Source organism: Phascolarctos cinereus, unplaced genomic scaffold (assembly GCF_003287225.1).
Source record: "Phascolarctos cinereus isolate Bilbo 61053 unplaced genomic scaffold, phaCin_HiC Scaffold_1;HRSCAF=81, whole genome shotgun sequence".
In the NCBI taxonomy this organism is placed as follows: domain Eukaryota; kingdom Metazoa; phylum Chordata; class Mammalia; order Diprotodontia; family Phascolarctidae; genus Phascolarctos; species Phascolarctos cinereus.
In genome coordinates, this window is record NW_027555514.1 from 39,318,351 (window position 1) to 39,337,379 (window position 19,029).

General features: G+C 42.9%; 1 protein-coding gene across 6 annotated transcripts in view; it reads left to right on the forward strand.

The window, feature by feature from the left end:
• The window catches only part of NEK11 (NIMA related kinase 11), a 374,166-nt gene that overhangs the window by 137,423 nt on the left and 217,714 nt on the right, over positions 1-19,029 (forward strand). For 5 of the 6 annotated variants that reach the window (XM_078151557.1, XM_078151551.1, XM_078151550.1 and 2 more), the window contains exons 8-12: positions 14-92; positions 1,200-1,285; positions 7,070-7,189; positions 10,756-10,849; positions 18,409-18,586. In XM_078151557.1, coding sequence (XP_078007683.1) covers positions 14-92; positions 1,200-1,285; positions 7,070-7,189; positions 10,756-10,849; positions 18,409-18,586 — 557 coding nt within the window. The remainder of the gene's footprint in view (positions 1-13; positions 93-1,199; positions 1,286-7,069; positions 7,190-10,755; positions 10,850-18,408; positions 18,587-19,029) is intronic. The other variant, XM_078151556.1, reaches the window with a different exon arrangement.

Below are 19,029 nucleotides of genomic sequence, written 5' to 3' on the forward strand. Positions count from 1 at the left end.
TTGAACATTACAGCATGTTGAACAAGAGTCCTTCATCGAGACCATCAGCGATAGAAATTTTAAAAATCCCTTACATTGATGAGCAACTGCAGGTATTTATATGAAGCAGATACAGAAGAACCTGTATTAGCATTTAAATCAAAATCACACACCTTGAAGAGATGCTCTTGGGAACAAGATGTGGTAGGATTCATTGGGAATAGGAAAAATGAGATTAAAATTTAGAGAAGAGACTTCTCAGATATGACAGCTCATTCGTAAGAGAGGATCCCTGGTGTATCCCTAGATCTAGGGAGTCAAGGTGTAAGATTTGCACGCTATCCAAAAGGCCATCCTGCGTGTCATGGATTTTAGTGTTATTACCAAAACACTCAGTGAATATGTGATGAGAAAGACAAGAAGAGAACACTGAAATTTGGCATTTTCCTAGACCATCCTTGAGGGTAGGGACTGTTTCTTTTTTGTCTTTAAATCCCCAACTCCTGGAGAGTACCTTGCATATAGTTTACTCAGATTGCCAAATAAATGTTTATTGATTTGAATGTAATCTTGCCCTCTTATTATAGATCTTAGTGATCCTTCCAATAAATTAGGTGAATTTATTTTAGAATGTAAGCTCCTTGAGGGCAGGACATAGTTTTTGCCCTTTTTTTGTACCCCAGTTATTTAGCACAGTTTGGCACAGAGTGAATGCTTAAAAAACGCTTATTGGTTGATTTATGCTGTTTCTGTGTAGGTGGCACACCGCCAATGTTGAGCTGGCTTTATGTAGACGGCGAGAAGGAAGCTAATTATTCACTCTGTAGGAGTATTTTGGTCCTTACACTTTTAGGTTAGGGTCTGTCTCTTTTATTTGACCAAAGTAGATCTCAGAGAGACCATTTGTCTTCCAAAACCTTTTATTGCACTCTTGTCAGGAAGATGATGCCCACCTGCTTTGATTGAGGAAATGCAGTTTTTAAGGGGCAGAGGGAAGGGCAGTGAAGTTATCAGCTAATGTCTTATTAAACCTGATTGTCTGAGACACCCCCCACTTTGTTAAAGGAGGAGGAAAAGCGAAGAGTCGCCCCCTTCGCAGGCTTTTGCTTTGGTTGATGACGTGTTGTTAGTCTGTGGATGGTTTGCAGGTTGGAGGTGAAGTAGATGACAATGTCATACGACGGTTTTGAGCCTTCGTCAGGTTTGCTGTTCTTTTGTAGGGCATGAGGTGTAAATATTCCAGCATGACTCTGGAAGACAAAAACCTGAACCGCCAGACGGAATCAGCTCATCTCATTAATGCCATGTGAGTAAATTGGGTTTTTGTTAAAAAAAAAAAAGCCAAACTTCAGACTGGAAGATCATTTAGCACATTTATCTTCATAGCTCTATTAATGCTGAGTTTATTGTAGGAGGGTTCCTAGAGTCCACGAATGCCATGCAGAGAAGTAGAGGTGCCTCGGTGACACTGTGTCCCAAAGCCCTTTTCCCCAGTGGAAGCAAATGGAAGTCATAAAAACTTAAACCCATCTGCAGGGTATCACTGTCATTATCTTGCAAATATATTGAGAAATTAATATCCAGAGCATTTAGTAATATTTACACTGATGTGTCTTCTATAACGGGAAACACAAATGACTTTCATTTATTGTTTGCTTAATTTAAAACTGGCAAAATATTATTCATAACCCTCTTTTGAAAAAAAAAATCCTTGTGAGAATCAATGGAAAATTTAAAAAAATGTTTCCCTAAGATATACATACTCTGAAATAAGAACTAGAGAATGGGTGCTTTTAAAAGTCTTTAATTATGATGTCTTGGATTTACACCTTATGTCATCCCAGCTTTCTGCTTTATTGAGAGAAAAGCTGGTCCTGTAATTTCATGTCTAATTTCTTTTCCATGTGATAGCCCTTCAAATGCTTAAAGGCATTTAAAGTTGGCTCTCCCCTCACCAACCTCTCCACCCAAGTCTGCTCTTCTAACCATGTCTAGTTCCTTCAATCTCTCCTTATAGGCCATGTTCTAGAGGCCCATCATCATCTCTCTTGCCCTCCTTTGGATTAAGGGATCCTAGAATTTCAGAGGTGAAAGGGACAAGTGGTTCAACCCACTCCTGAAGGAGTTTCATCTCTAATATAACTGACAGTCAGTCATGTTGTCTAGCTTATCAGTGCCCTTCCTAACACATGGCTCTCAGAAGCTAAAACAGTACTCCACGTTTGGTCTGATCAGACTTTTGTTCTACCTACAGCATCCTTCTTAATGCACATTTACTTTCTCAGCCACATAAAAATAATGTTGGCTCATTTGGGGCATGCAGTCCACTAACCCCTGCAAATCTTTTTTCATATTGACTGCTGTTTATCTATACCTTCCCCGTCTTAGACCTGTAATGCTGAGTTTTAAACTCAAATGTAAGACTTTACATTTGTCCTAATTAGATTTGGCCCCAAATTGTAGTCTGCCAAGATCTTTTTGGCTCCTGACTCTGACTTCCAACATGGTAGCTGTCCTCTATGGCTTTGTGCCAGTTTCAGATCTGATGAGCATGTTGTCTGTGGCGTTATCCAAGCTCTGTCCTGTTACATTTACGTGCTTGGAGTGATTATCACAAATATGAGATTGATATTGGTAAAGCACTTAGCATTGTGCTTGGTATATAGTAGATACTTAATAAATCTTCTTTTCCCTTCCCCTATTGATATTGGTATTCCAGCCTACCTGGATGAGAACAGGAAGGGATAATCCGATCTCCTCATTTTACAGATGAGGAAACAAAGCCGATGCTGTTCTCTGAATCCCTTTTTTTATTTATGAGAAAATTTAAAATCCTTCTTTCCACCCAGCCTTAACAGCTATAGTATTTACCACGGAATCACAGAATATTAAAGTTGGAAGGATCTTTAGAAATTGTTGAGTTAAATTCTTCTACCCATGAGAACACGGAGACCTTGCTTGAGATTTCACACTGAATATATACTAACAGCACTTGGTATATTACTTCTAGATCTCTTGACCCTTGGTCAAGTAGCTGTCCCATTCTGACATGTTTGCTTGTCATCAGTGATTCTATCTAAATGGAGGAATAACACCAGCTCATAAGGCTTGGGGCTACTGAGGGCAGTTCAGGTTTGCCTGACGGAACAGCTGCATAGGTTTGCACCAGAAAGCCCATTTTCTGTGGCCAGTCACGGGTCCACCATGTCCCTCAGCACCACAGTTGTTGTCCCCAGGAACTCAGAGTGACCAACACACTTGAAGGCTTTCCTAGTACTATGATAACTCTGCTCACTTAGTAGCAATTTCTTTAGCATGCATAACTCTACCCTTGTGGGAAAGATTTAGACAGTATTATATTCAGGGAGAGTGTTTGATTTATGGCCATTTGAGTGTGAGGGTATTTTGTGTTGCTTGCATATAAAACATTCATGCTTTTTTTAAAAACTGTGTGAAGAGGGGGATTGGGGCCCTCTTAAGTAAGATAAGTAGGAAAGAGAAACATTTTGAACTCAAGCTAGGTTTCTACAGACAGAAGCAGAGAAAAGAGAACTGTTTCTATTGCTTCATTGAAAATTGAGGTGTTTTGGACCTGAATTATCCGAGTAATTGATTCAATTTCAGTCCCTTGTACTCATTGCCTTTACGTACAGACTGGAAAGTGTAGCTATCTAATCTTAATGTATAAAATCTGGGGACCAGAGTTCAATGCTGAGCCTCCCAATGACTCCTCTCGTGACATTGGATTTAACTTTCCTGGCCTTACTTACACTAGCCAAAGATTTGGATTCTGATCCCTTTACTCACCTGAGGGGAGATGTTTTTGGAACTTCTTCAGAAATAAATCTATTTGACTATATCCATATTTATAGAGGAGCAGGATAACTTAGACAAGTCAAACCCAAAAGTAGTTCCCAAATCTCATTTTATTCTCCCCTATCAAATCTATTGGAGTTGTGAAAATCCATTTAAATTTTCTCTTCCCTCTGTGGCTCATGATATTATAACCAAACAAAAGCTATTTGTTGAGTGCTAGAGGAAAGCAACCCAACTTTCATATCTAGGCTCTCGGTCGGTTTCCAGATAATGATGTAAGGGGGAGTGTGAGGGCACCAGACAGAATTTTTCAGAGGTTCCCTACTTCAGCACACTATTTACATGGATGACTTCCCCATATCTCTTGAGCTTTAACTCCTGGACCTTTGGTCTCCCCATCTGCTAAGGTAGAATTCTTGCATTTGGTTCCATTCTTACGTTGTGAGAATGTATTGGGGCACATCTGCGGTGGGTCGGGAGAGAAGGCCCATTTAGTTGGAAACTTAAGAGTTTCTATTCACATGAAAGTAAGTCTGGGCAGCCTAGAGTGGAACCCTACTTTCTTGGGTCCACCTTGGAGAAAACCATAATGAACCAAAGGTCCCAAGGAGTATTTGAGTTCTAGATCCTGAGGTCAGTCTAGGACTAATAAAGCTATGTGTCCACAGGTAAAGCCATCTTTCTGTGTAGACATATAATGCAAGGCCCTCTGCCCCAAAATATCTTCCCCACAGGCCTACTAAAGCCTGAAGCTAGTTCGATGTATGCTGGACCCCTTGGCAGTCTGATGAAGATTGTGGATCCCTTCTCAGAATATTGTTTGTAGATGCATAAAATAAAATGTGTAGGGGTAAAAGGAAATTAATTATATTGAAATATAGTTATTAAAATGTTAAAAAAAATCTTATGGAATCTGGAACTCAAAACTTTTTAAAAGATGTTAAAAATTGTTTTAACATGTATTTGAGGAAAAACAAAATATTATATTAAAAGAGACCAAAACCAAAACAAAATTTCATGGACCCCAGATTAAGATCTCTTTGATTGTAGGATTGTAGATCTAGAGGTGGTAGAGGTCTTCAAAGGCCATCAAATCCAAGCCTGGATCATCAAATCCTGCCTGGTATAGGCCCTGTCCTTGGGACTGCTCTAGAAACAATCTCTGCTCATATATCTGTATATACATATATGTGTATGTATGTATGTATGTATATACATATGTGATGAGGTCTAGATTCTTGGGGGTCTGGGACCCTGAAGTCATGGCATGGCGGGCCCTGCCCAAATGAATTCGACCTAAATCTTTCAGCCAGAGACAAAGTTTTATAAGGGATGGGCCATACAGGCCAGTTTCTTAGGAACCTGAACATTAGTGACTCCCATAAAGAGGAGCAGGCATGAGGAAGTCTCAGCGTTTAATGGGGCCAGGGTGGATCTTATATACACTCAGATAATTTTGGGTGTTAGGAGGAGGGGCTGGAGAAAGATCCTGAAGCTGGGGTGAGTTCCCGTGGGAATGTCTGGGAGGTTGAATAGACAATGGGAAAAAGACAATGGAAGGAAGAACTGGAAGGAAGAGATTGATAAGATCAAAGGTGGGATCAAAAGACTCTTCTTCAAAGAGAGACCCAGAGAGCCAGTCCATTAGAAGAATAAGGAAAAGCCAGTTGATTGGAGTATAGCCTCAGGCAACCATGTGAGACCAGAGTGAGTTCAAAGAAAGTTTAAGGGTTTTCTGGGGCCCAGAGACAAATGGGACCCAAATTCTTTTTGGGGTGAGGGGCAAAGGTCTCAGCTTGGGCCCATACCCCATCACATGCATATACATATACATGTACACGTACATATACATACACATATACGTACACACACACACACACACACACACACACACACACACACACACACACACACACACACAGATGGCCATATGTATTTGGAATCGACCAGAGAGATCTAGTTCAACTCCTATACTTTACAGATGAGAAAACTGAGGTCTAGAGGGGCCATGCATGGAGCGAGTGGCAGAGCCAAGTCTTCTGACTCCAAATTCTGACTCCCTGATGTCCTTTTCCCACCCCCAAGTCTGTGAGGAGCTGATTTTCCCTCATCTTGTAAAGCCTGGTTTTCCCTGAGCTGCCGTGATACCTGCCTTCCTTTGTCAGCCCTGACAGGGAGATATTGATCAGTCCTATAATGGTGAAAAGGCAGGAGCTCTGTAGTCAGGACACAGGTATTGGGGGAAATGAAAATCCCTGGAAAATCGATCCAAAATTTATGTGAACTATCTCTGAGAGAGTTGTAATGGGAATGAATGATCTTACAGCCCTCTGGTTGGGGTGCACTCTTTCTCTTAACTGCTCCTTGCATCCCCTTGACCCCTCCCTTTTAGTTTTTTCCCCATTATGTTTATTTTTTAATAATAGAGATGTCCCTAATTAGGTAGGGCAGCTAGGTGGCACAGTGGATAGAGCACCAATCTGAGTTCAAATCTGGTCTCAGGTATTTACTAGCTGTTTTACCCTGTGCAAGTCATTTCACCCTGTTTGCCTCAGTTTCCTCATCTGTAAAATGAGCTGGAGAGGGAAATGGCAAACCTCTCCACTATCTCTGCCAAGAAAACCCCAGTGGGGTCATGACAAGTCAGACCTGACTGAAAAACCGCTGAACACACAACGCATGATAAAAGATCTTACCTTAAGTGGATTCATTCAGTCAGTCACATACAATCCAGTATTATGTTTCTATAAATTGCCCCGTTCCTTCTGGATTGCTGCTTGAGTGCTAAAAAGACATAAAATACCCGTCATAATAGACACAAAGCTATTCTCACCTAACCTCTCCCCATACCAAGTGCTTACTATGTCTCAAAACAGATGTAAGAAGTGTTCCTTAGAATTCCTTGATGTCTCTTGACAGAAAATAATAGCTCACAGTCTCTGAAAGTCTTTTCCTGTGTATCCCACCGATGACTGATGAGGCTCAGTCTAAGCTATGAAGTCATGAATTACAAAAACTGGTCATTGACAACAAAATGAGCAGGTATTTGGAGAGTTTACATAATTAGCTTTTAAATAAAAGTCTGATTGGAAAATGATTGCCTGTTAGCTGCCATCCTGGCTGGCTAATTACCTAACTCCATGATTTTTGCCTTGACTTCCTGAGATGTGTCAGCTCACATTAGCTCTGCTAATGTGAGATATTTGTGTATTTTTTCCGATCGAGTTTGGCGTGGAAATGTAGGTATATTGTGGGGACCTTTTATTGTTTGTAGGCAGAGAAAGATCCATTTACAGACCCTGCGGGAGCTGTCTGAAGTGCAGAAAATGACTCCGAGAGAGAGGATGAGACTGAGGAAGCTCCATGCAGCTGATGAGAGAAAAGAGAAGCTTAAGTAAGCTGTCTTTCAAGATCTTGTGATAACTTGTAGATAACTGTCCAGGCATCTTCTGTAATTTGTCAAGCCAGAAGAATCAGAATGAACATGATGTATAGTCTAACAGCAGGCATGCCACTCCCTATTAAGTGAAGGACTGGCTAACAGGCCATCACTGATAAAATAGAATCTGCCATAAGTAGGCTAGTGCAGCCAGAACCTCTTCCCAGGTGTCAGCATTGGTCAGGTGGGGGCCAAGGACCTGCTTCCTCTTTGCAGTAGTTTTGAAAAGTAGTAACTCATAGTAGTTGTGAGACTTCTTTTCTTATGTCTCAGGGGCCACCAGCTTACATCCTTTGTGTGGGTTGGGGGAAAGGCCGGCCCCAGGAGAGTGCAAGGCAGCTGAAAAATGGTCTGATAGAGTTTGGAGAAGACAAAGTGATGGACTCTTCTTTTCCTGGCAGAAATGCACCCCCATAAGATTAGGGGGAACTAGCAAGCTCTGGTAGGAGTGGAGTCAAGGGCCATCAGAGGTCAGGGTGAAGAGGTCTAGGGGTTTTGGGGTGCTAGGACCCCAAGATCATGGTACCAGGCCCTGCTGAATGAATTCAACTCAAATCTTCTTCAGCCAGAGGAAAAGTTTATTAGTGATAAATCACATTGACCAGGTGACACCCGTAAAGATGAGAGCGGGCATGAGAGGTTCTCAGCCTTGTAGGGCTGAGATTCTCAGCATCTGAATGAGGGCCAAGGTGGATCCTAAATACTAAAGCAACCTTGGGTGGCCAGAGAAGGGGCCTGGGAAATGGGTCTAGGTAAGAATTCTAATTGAGGAGGTCAGAGAGATTGAATAGACAATGGGAATAGATAATGGAGGGAACAGGAAGGCAGAAGTTTGAAAGGCATCTGCACAAAATCAAGGTGGGGCTAGGACTTTCAAAAGGAGATAAAGGAAGTCTATAAGGAAGACCTTTCTGGGGCGTATAGACAAGAGGGAGCCTAAGGCTTTCAAAGGGAGATGAGGGGAGTCGATTAGGAAATTTGAAGGTTTAAGGGTTTTCTGGGTCCTGTAGACAAACAGGAGCCAGATTCTATTCAGGGCAAGGGTTGAAGGTGCATCTGAATAAGATCTAAAGGTAAGCTAGGGCTTTCAAGGGAGATGAGGGTCTGGGGCCTGTGAGTCAGATGCCCTTTGGGGCAAAGGGCAAAGATCTTGGCTTGGGCCCCGACCCCATCAAGGGCAGGATGAAAGGTATAAACTATGCCTTCTCCTGGCATTTTACTTAGAGTCCAGTTATCTTTCCCAGCATCTGCCTGCCTGGCCACTCCCCTGCCCCCAAATAAACTGGCTGTAAGTGCTGAGATTCCTAGTTATGGCTCTGAAAATAAACAATAATTATAATCCTAATAGCTGCCATTTCTATAGCACTGTGCTAAGCACTTTACCAATATTATCTCATCTGATTGCACAGCAACCCTGGGAGGTAGGTGCTGTTGTTATGCCCATCTTTGAGATGAATGGACCGAGGCAAAGAAAGGTTAAGGGACTTTCCCAAGGCCGCAAAGCTAGTAAGTGTCTGAGGTTGGATTTGAATTCAGGTCTTCTTGGCACTGTCCAGTGTGCCACTTAGCTGCCCTAACGAATTGAGAAGTTACATTGTAACTGACTCCTTTTGTACCATCAATTAGCAAGAGATGGTGAAATTGTTGAGGGAGTGAATAGGATTACTCCCCTTGCTCCCTACTCAGCTTCCGCTTTCTGGGATTCCTTGGGGCTTTCCTGTATAATAGCCCTAGGGGTGGTGTGAATATGCCATGACTCATCTTCCCAGAGAAGAACTCATTTATATAAAATGGTTGACTTAAGTAAGAAGAGGAAGAAATGGGAAAGGAGAGAAGTTTTTTGGTGTGTGAAATAAACCTTATAAAAAAGCACACGTTCAGGCCATGCTGAGAGTTTACCCTGCTTCTTGAAGGCAGTAATTACAGGGAAACTTCCATTTCTGAACTGCCTTGGACAAAGCTCTGCTATTCTGAAGCCATCCTAGCCGTTTGTGGATTATCTCAGGCCTTACGGTCAGCCATCCCCTGCCGCTTCATTGCCACTTACCACCTCTGGGGATAGGAGATGGCCAGCAAAGCAAAGACAAGGAAGGAACCTCATTCCCTCACCTTTCACTCCTTGTCAGCCTCCCCAGTAAAGAGATTTAGGAAGGAGACGCTGCTGCTGGCCGCTGAAAGGGAGTCTAGGAAGGATCTGTCCGTTTAATTGACTCTGGCCCCTCATCCTGTCCAGCCCTGGATGGTTGAGTAAAGGATGTATTTCCTAATCTTACCAAAAAAAGAAAGGGAAAAAAGAAGGAAGAAAAAGGAAATGTCTTGATTTTGTACAAAGGGGAAAAACAATTTGCATTTTGTTCATAGTCTTTGCAAAGATTATTATATAATAAGAATTTGAATTTGAAAACCTGTGGACAAGCTGGGCATTTTTGCCAGCATCTTTTGGAAGCACAGGGTGAGAGAGAGAGAGAGAGAGAGAGAGAGAGAGAGAGAGAGTGAGTGGTGTGTGTGTGTGTGTGTGTGTGTGTGTGTGTGTGTGTGTGTATGACCTGCTTTTAGCAGGAAAGGCTGTAAAGAACATTTTAAGGTTTTCACAGCATCATCAGGAATGGACATTTGCAGAGTTATATCTGCTTAGACTTGTAAAAATGCTTGTAACAACAGAGAAATAACTCGAGTAGGAAGGAATGAAAAATGCATTTTCTCCTTAACATATCCTTTATTTAACAAGGAGAAAAGGCTCCACCAGAGTTTGGTGTGGGTTTAACTGAAGCAAAATGCGCTGATACATTGCTTTCATGACTCTGCCAACTTAAAGGTTGTCATTACCCTTGACATAATAGTTCTTCTCTCCTTTTACATGTGGGTATCCCGAGGATAGATGATTTTGTAGGTGTTGGAACTTTACAGATCAAGATCAAACTTTTTGTGACTTAATAGATTCCAGACTGCAAGGATCCTTAGAGGTCATCTCATTTTATAGCTGAGGAAACTGAGGCACTGACTTGCCCAAGGCCGCAGATATAGTAAGTTCCAGAGGCACATTTGAACCCAAGTCTTCTGACTCTGCTGCCAATGTTCTTCACTGGGTACTCTGCTGCCTCCTTCAGTCCAAAGAGAGTTGCCTGAGTAACTTAAGGGATAAATGACTTGCCCAGGATCGTAGAGATAAGCTAATAAATGCCAGAAGCAGGCTTTGAACCAAAGACTCCAGACCTGTCACTATATGGTAGATATGTCTAGAGCCTGAATATTTTCTCTTCTGGTGAGGTCTAAGTTGCACAAAGGACTGTTGAGGATGCCTAGAGCATCTTATGTGTCTTGAATGCCACATAAACTCTGGGTCAAAGTTTAGAGGTAGGAGCAGGGAAGGAGGGAAGCTTTGTCCAGGAACCCGACCTATCCTGGCGGCCAGAAATCTCCCCTCTGTTACGAGAGAAAAACAGACTTAGCCTGTGTGATGCTGTGTAATTTTTACCTTAGTGTTTTATGCTTACATCTGTGTATGCACTCTTGATTTGTAGAAAGTTAGCTGAAGAAAAATACGAGCAGAACACCAAGCGCATGCAGGCTCTGCGATCCCGGCACGTTCAGCAGTTGGGTGTAGACGCACTACATGTAAGTCTTCTTGCGTATGTACTGGACGCCTCGCGCCTGTTCTTGCCTCCCGTGCTTCTGGCTTTGGGTACCCGTGGTTGGCACCCTGGGCCCACCGCCCATTGTGGCTTTCCAGGGAGGAGCATCAGGATGGATCTAATACTTTATTGGCCCGCATCAGCTTAGGCAAATTACTGAATTTAATAAAATTTTAAAAATTATAATTTTAATAAATAAATTTAATAAAATTAAATGACTAAAATATATTACTATATAAAAGAGCCGAATGTCTCCCTAGCCTAAAAACTCAGAACTGTATATTTTTAAAGGTGTATCCCTCCTTCCACCCAGCCCCACAGAACCATAGATGCTGACTGCGAGGGAACAGAGAGGCCATCTCATCCAGCCGCCTTATGTTACATATGAGGAAACTGAGACCCAGGGAAGTTAAGTGAATTGCCCAAAGTTGCAAAGCTATCAAGGACCAGAAACAGAATTTGAACCCAGATCCTCTGAATTCACAGCAACTTTGTGTTTTGTTTGTTGTTTTGTTTTGTTTTGTTTTTTTGTGGCTATACTATGTTTGCTCCATACTTCCTGAGGATGATAGCATTTATATAGAGCTTTGGTAATTTGCAAATGTTATCTCATTTTATTTTATCCTCACAACAACCATGGGAGGTACATGCTGTTATTATTCCCATTTTACATATGAGTAAACTGAGACATGCTCAGGTTAAGTGACTTGCCCAGAGTTCCGTAGCTTGTAAATTTCTGATGCTGGATTTGAACTCAGCTCTTCCTGACTCCAGGCCTGGATGCTCTATCTGCTGTATTACCTGCCTTACCGCGCTGCATTTCTCCTCCCCAAATGTCATTCAAGCAGCAGTCCAGGATGTCCTGCCTTTGTCATAGTTTTCCCTCATTATGATAATGCCGGCCTACCCAAATATCAGCCTCCTGTTACTTGAGAGATGATCTTTGAGAGTCACACTGGAGGAAAATCCGTCCCTCCGAGACCATCTAGTTGGTTAAAAGGAAGGGAGTAAGCACTGACATAGTGCCTGCTGTGTGCCAGGCACTGTGTTACGTGCTTCACAATGAGCATCTCATTAGATGAGCCCTTCTAGACTTAGCTAGACTAGTCCTTGGACATCTGACCATAGGGCCCATCACAGAGTCTGTGTTTGAAGCCTTTCTGGCTTGGCAGAACTACCAAAGCTTATACCCCAGGGGTAGTCTGGATGGAGCACTAGGCTTAGAGCAAGGAAGACTTAGGTTCAAAACCTGCCTCTGATATTGTCTAGCTGGGTGACCCAGGATTTAACCTCTCAGCCTCAGTTTCCTCATCTGTAGAATGAGGAATCACTTTACAATAAAAAATGGCTTCCCGGTAAAAGTAATACTTGCATGTAACCGCATGGCATGGAAGCTCCTTGGATGTTTCAAAATCCAGTCATCTGTCTAGGAGGGGTCTGTCCTAAATCCCCCAAGTCTGCCAGGCTCTCCCATGCCCTCGGGAGGCATATCTACCTCCTCTGAGTCTCTGGGTCATGCTCAGAGCCTCCCACATCTTCTGATTCTGCTGGGGGTATACGCCCATTTCTGATCCACAGAGGGATCCTCTGTCATGATTGGGGCTGGCATTAGAGCCCAAAGACAGCATTTTGGGGTAGGGGGCGGAGGGTTACTCGTTGCCTGCCACACTTCTGAGACTGGCGATCAGGGCAGATTCAAGGAGGTCACGGCTGGTTTTTTCCTCTTGCCTTGGCTGACCAGGGATCCGAAGGCTTCCATCTTCTGAAAAGTCAGGATATGCCTCAGATGACCACCAGGGTCTCTTCTTGTAATTGAATCTGTCTCTTTGTCTTTCATCCCTAGGTAGAGAGTAGAATCTCTGCTCTCTGTGGCCTCTCCTACCCACTGAAGTCAGTTATGAGTTCATGTACAAGACAGATACTCTTTCTGTCTCACTCCGGCTTTGGCTGGGTTCACAGGTGTGGAAACACAAGAATACTTAACTGAATGCCAGATCTAAATGGGCAACCAATGAGTTCTGGATGGCCTGCAGATATTAGGGGACTATAGGGTTTCATATCGAAGCAGGCAAAGGAAGCTAAAATCCCCTTTCCAGAGGGCGTAAACCCCAGGTTCCCATCATGAGCAAGTCAGAGAATCCTAAGGGTTGGGGGGATTCCTTTCAAGTCAGGGGAGGGGCTCATAAATCTTTATTAGTCGTGCTAGTCATCTTGAGCTGTCCATCCTCCAGCTCTGGGTGAAAGGGCTGAGCAATTTATAGAGAAGCATTTTATTCCTAAATGACCTGGATAGGACAAAGACAAAGACACAAATTTCCTGAGATTGGAAGTTGAAAAGTAGAGACTCAGAAATATTTGCTTTAAAGGATCTAACAAGCTACTTAATACTTTATTCTTGAAGTAACTCTGTGGCATCCAAAAATGCAGTTAATACTTAAAACAGTGGTGTGTCTGATCATTTATTTTGTTTTCTGAATCCCTTGTTTATCTTCTTAGTACACAAATATTTCTGCGTTGTTTTTGTTTTCTGGTATAATCTTTATTTAGGAGAGAAGGTTGCTATGGTATCAATACCTACTACTGTTATATATGTGTATACGTATATGTGTGTATGTGTATATATACAAGCATATATGTGTGTATATATCTTTATCTATATTTCTGTCTTTCTGTGTATCTATCTGCATCTGTTTTTCCATGTATCTACCAGTATCTGTCTACCTCTCTTTATTTCTTTTCTTCCTTCCTTCCCTTCTTCCTGATTTCATTCCTTCTTTCTCTCTCCTTTCCTTCCTTTTTTCTTTCCCTTTTCCTTCCTTTCTTTTTCTTCTTTCCTTCCTTCTTTCCTTTCTTTCTCTTTCTTTCTCTCTTCCTTTCTTTTTCTTTCTTCCTTTCTTTTTCTTCCTTCCTTCTTTCCTTTCTCTTTCTCTCTCTCTCTCTTCCTTCCTTCCTTCCTCCCTTCCTCCCTTCCTCCGTTCCTCCCTTCCTCCCTTCCTCCCTCCCTTCCTTCCTTCGTTCGTTCCTTCCTTCCTTCCTTCCTTCCTTCCTTCCTTCCTTCCTTCCTTCCTTCCTTCCTTCCTTCCTTCCTTTCTTCCTTCCTTCCTTCCTTCCTTCCTCCCTTCCTTCCTTCGTTCCTTCCTTCCTTCCTTTCTTCCTTCCTTCCTTCCTTCCTCCCTTCCTTCCTTCCTCCCTTCCTCCCTTCCTTCCTTCGTTCCTTCCTTCCTTCCTTCGTTCCTTCCTTCCTTCCTTCCTTCCTTCCTTCCTCCCTTTCTTCCTTCCTTCCTTCCTTCCTCCCTTCCTTCCTTTGTTCCTTCCTTCCTTCCTTCCTTTCTTCCTTCCTTCCTTCCTTCCTTCCTCCCTTCCTTCCTTCCTCCCTTCCTCCCTTCCTTCCTTCCTCCCTCCCTCCCTTCCTTCCTTCCTCCCTCCCTTCCTTCCTTCCTTCCTTCCTCCCTTCCTTCCTCCCTTCCTTCCTTCCTTCCTTCCTTCTTTCCTTCCTTCCTATCTACCATGCACTTCATCACCATGGACACCAATTATTGCTCTGTACTGTATAAAGTAAGCAATGACTTCAGGATTTGGTTTGTTTTTGATTTTGTTTCTTTTTAGGCAATTGGGGTTAAGTGATTTGCCCAGGGTCACACAGCTAGTAAGTGTCAAGTGTTTGGTCTGAGGCCGGATTTGAACGCAGGTCCTCCTGACTTCAGGGCCGGTGCTCTTTCAGGATTTGTTGCTGTTATAAGCCAGTCTGTCCTTACATTAAGTGGCCCCAGCCTTCTGTGCTTTGTGAATTGTGACTACTTTATAGTTTACTGTCTCTGTCCTTGGCTGCCAAAAGCAGTCCCTTTCCTCACCTCCAGTTTGCTACCTTTAATCTATAATGTGTTCATAAAAGAAATAGTCAGATTCCCTAGAATCCTGTCTAAAATAAGATCAGTGGACTTTGAGTGAAGCCCTGAGAGAGAGAATAAAGCACGTGTGCTTTACTGAATGGTCTCTGTGAAAATGAGGTGTTTTATGTTTGCTTCCTGGTCCCTGGCCTCCTTCTGGATGGGTTCAAATTGTAGGGAGCTGAATGCTGGGTAGAAAGATTGCTATTGCAGCTACCGTCACACAAGGTTGGCTAGAAGAAGTCCTTGCTCACAGAAACATAGACTTTCTAGTCAGTAACAAGCAGGCCACTTTAAAAAAGTGATGGTATGTGCAGATGATGGATGGGTTCTTCACTTGGGGGTCAGACTCCCAAGGAGTCCATGGAAAGATTTCAGCGAGATGGAAAATTAGATGGGAAACCCGCCCACCCCGCCAATCACATCTTCATTTTTGCTAACCTCTGATTTCTTTGTAGTTCTGTGTGTTTTATGTATACTTTAAACATTATTATGAGGAGTCCATAGGTTTTTACCAGACTGCCACAGGGGTCTGTAACACACAAAAAGGGTTAAGGACCCCAGGAAGATGAGGCCCTGAAGAGATCAAGAGGCAGCAGACTTTCTTAGGGTCTATTTAGGAAAAACAACAACACCCACCAAAGAAGGCAATGGGGACAGAAGCAAAAGAGGACTAACCCTAGAGGAAAACTCCTTTCCACTAAAAACAATGCCAGAAGGCCAGACCAGGAGGGAGCAGGTTAAATAGAATAGAAGACATAAGGCCCATTTAATGATACTCAGAGACCAAAGGTGAGCAGAAGTGGGCAGCCAGATGCATTCTGCGCAGACCAAAGGGTTTTTAACTCCCTTGAAAAGGCACAATTTGGGAGAGAAGTAAGAAGAAACAGTGCAATGAAGAGGAAATATGGTTCAATCAGAGGAGAGAGAATGAAGGGAAGGAAAATAAGGAAGGAGGAGAAGAAAGGGGAGGAGAGGATGTCAGTTCATTTCTTCAGTGTCCCTTTGGGGCTCCTCTCTTCATCTGATCCCCCTTCCCTGCCCTGTCCAGACAGTGGTTTTAAAAAAGCAGGTTTTTAAATTTTTTTTTATTTTTTTCTAAAAGCAGTTGCCTTTGGCAGCCCTGAGGGAGACAGAGCTTGAGAAGAGAAGGTGCTCAGGCCTGCTTAATCAGAAGAGCCTGCCCATGGATGGATGTTGGCCAGGGTTCTCGGAGGCAGGCTCCAGGAGAGCGGCTAGGCCCTCTGGGGGATGTTTCTGACCGCCTCCCTGCTGGCTCTTTGACTCTGGCCCACAGGCTCTGCTCGGCTGAGGCTGGGCTTTGAAATCCTGAAAACTGGACGGAAGGCAGGGTCACATCAGGAAAGCTGTTTAGGAGGGGCAGTAACCATTGCGATAATTAGGGAGGGGGTGGCAGGTGGAGCATAGCCAGGGCCCAGACAGGCTCTTAGCTCTGGTTCTCACCTCCTTTGGGAGGGAGCATTCTTTTCTTCTTGTATATTTTACATTTTTATGGATATCTTTTGTTTTCACTGTCACCTTCTTTTCTAAATATATCCCTCTTTCCTCTTCTACCCAGGTAGCTGTCCCTTGTAGCAAAGCACACAGAGATTTATTACATGTGGGAACACGGTGTGCAAATCACTAGTTTTCTCACTTGGAAAATGAATGGTCTTTGAGGTCCAGTCCAGCTGTAGATCTGTGATCCTATGAGAAGAAAAAGGGGCAAAAAAAAAGCAACGCAATCAAAGTAAAAATCACAGATTCCCAGTGTTGCAAGAGGATAAATCCCTTGAGATTGCTGGACTTAGAGTCAGGAAGACCCAAGTTCAAATCCTTGTCAGACTCTTACTAGCCGTGTGACCCTGAGCAAGTCATTGACCTCTCTCATCCTCCATTTCCTCATCTATAAAATGGGGTATATAATAGCACCTACCTCCCAGGCTTGTTGTGAAGATCAGACGAGATAATACAAGTGCCCCAAAAGTCTTGGTGCAATTTAAAGCTTTATTTATAGAGACCCTGCGTAAGTAAAGCACTTTGTGAACCTTAAAGCATTATATAAACACTAGCTATTGTTATTGTTATTATTAATATCGTCTCAGAGGCCAGCTAGTTTAACCAGTAGAGAAGGCAGTTGGCTAGGGACTAGGCTGGTTTCTATATAGAAGCAGAGGGCTGATTCTTTCTAGGACAGGAGCAAAGGGTGACTCTGACCTATCATGGCTTGAGCCAACCAAATCATGGCAGATGCCCATTTTATCTCTCACCCTCTCAAAGGAGTAATCAATAGGTATGTCCCAGAAGTGAGAGAAGGCCCAAAGACTCTGCAGCCCTGTTATCTCCTCAAGTCAAAGAGCAAACTCCCCTACATATGTAATATCCAGAGAAGTGAGTCAGTGAGCATTTATTAAGCAATTGCTATGTGCTGGACGCTGGGCTAAGAACTGGAGATATAAAGAGAGACAAATACGCGGTCTTTGCTTTCTAGGAGCTTGCCTTTAATGGGAGAGAGAAACATAGAAATAACTAGGTCTGTACAAGACAGAGACAGATACATCCAGCTTTTCCCTGTAAATACGCACTTGGCCCATCATCATGTCTCCTTATGTTGATACTGCACATTGCAGAGCTACATATGTGATGAAGGATTTGAGATGGAAAGATTAAATCAAGCCCCGACATTTCTTCTTGCAAAGGGGGAGCAAAGGGAAGCAGGGGTTCCTTCCATGCTCTAGGGAAGAGGCTGTGATAACCCCCGTAGCGGTTTGTGAGACCAAAGACTTTTCCCTTTTCTAGGGAGCAGAAGTGCTTTCTGAAATGTGAAAGGCCCCCTTTCACAGACTTCACAGCATCTCCCTTTGTTCTTAAAACTGTTCTTGGAATAGCTTTGAACCTTTGAAATTTGGGACCTGCTGGTCTCCCTTGCATTTCAAAACAATCATGGCACACAGCACGCACACCTTTTAAAAAGCCGTGTGACTGCCATCTTCCAAATGCCAACCCGGGCCAGGGCGCTGGTGCAGTTTATTTATTTATTTAAGAAGATTAGTTTGAACTTTCCCTTCTGCTCTTAGTAAGGAGAAACTCTTGGAGTATCTCCCCATGACAGCTTTTATTTGTATATGTGTGTGTTCTAACTATTTGCCAAAAGAAAATGGGTCATTCAGCAGTAGCCCCAGGACTCATTGCAGGAACAGTTTTAATGGATACCTTGAAGCCCAGCCTTCCTTTTAGAAATTTGGACCTTCTGAGTTTTTCTCAAATATTCAGGTTTTAAATTAGCTCTAGGATTACAAGAGCTCCAAATTTTTAAAGCTAGAAGGCATCTTAGCCTCATTTAGTCCATCTGCCTCTTTTTGAACATAAGAAAATTGAAGGCCCATAGAGGTGGAGACCGGCAGAAGGTCATAGAGCTAGTTTGTGAGAGAGATGCTGTTACATCAGACCCCAGCCCTCCTGACTCAAGTTCTAGTTCCCTTTCCTCCACATGATTTTGCCTCCTGGGAATTTAATATTTCGTATTTTTAATACCTTAGTCAATGGGAGGGCAGGCCTGTTTGTTTCCAAGACCAAAAAATAAATGATTGGCCTTGTAATCTTGATGTTTTCTTTTAAATTAGTTGCTAATTAAATGCCATCATGTTCCCCCAAGGAATCTGATGAACAGGCCTCAGGACATTTGATTGAATCTGAGCCCAGTGAAGAGGAGACACCAGCACAGATGCCCCTGATTCATTCTCAGCCAGTGACCTCCCAGGGCTCTGCAGGAGGGGAGCTGAGACAGGAGGCAGCTTCAGACAGACTGTCTACATGTGAACTAGGGGATCATGGTAAGAACTCAGCGTTTTTTTTCATCATAAGATCATATTTTTTATAGGTGGAAAGGACCTTTGAGGTCATGACATCCAACTCCCTCATTTTACAGATGAGGAAACTGAGGCACAAGAGAGGACTTGCCAAGGCTTTTGCAGCTAGTAAGTGTTTGACTTCAAAGCCAGTAGAACCTGTTTGTTAATCTGTGCTATTTTTCACCAATCAAAAACCATGAACACTTTGTTGGTGTGGTGGCCTCGTAAAAGTGCTTCCTGGAACATGACCTTATTTTCCCAGAGAAACTGTGTGATGAATATGTGAATTCAGCTTATTCTTGGGGGAGAGGGAGGGGATGGCTTATCTGTGGTTAAAAAAAAAAAAAGATTTCATTCAGACTTGTTTCTTTTTTATATTAACTTTCTTTTTATTTGTTTTTAATGAGCATGATTTATCTTTTCTC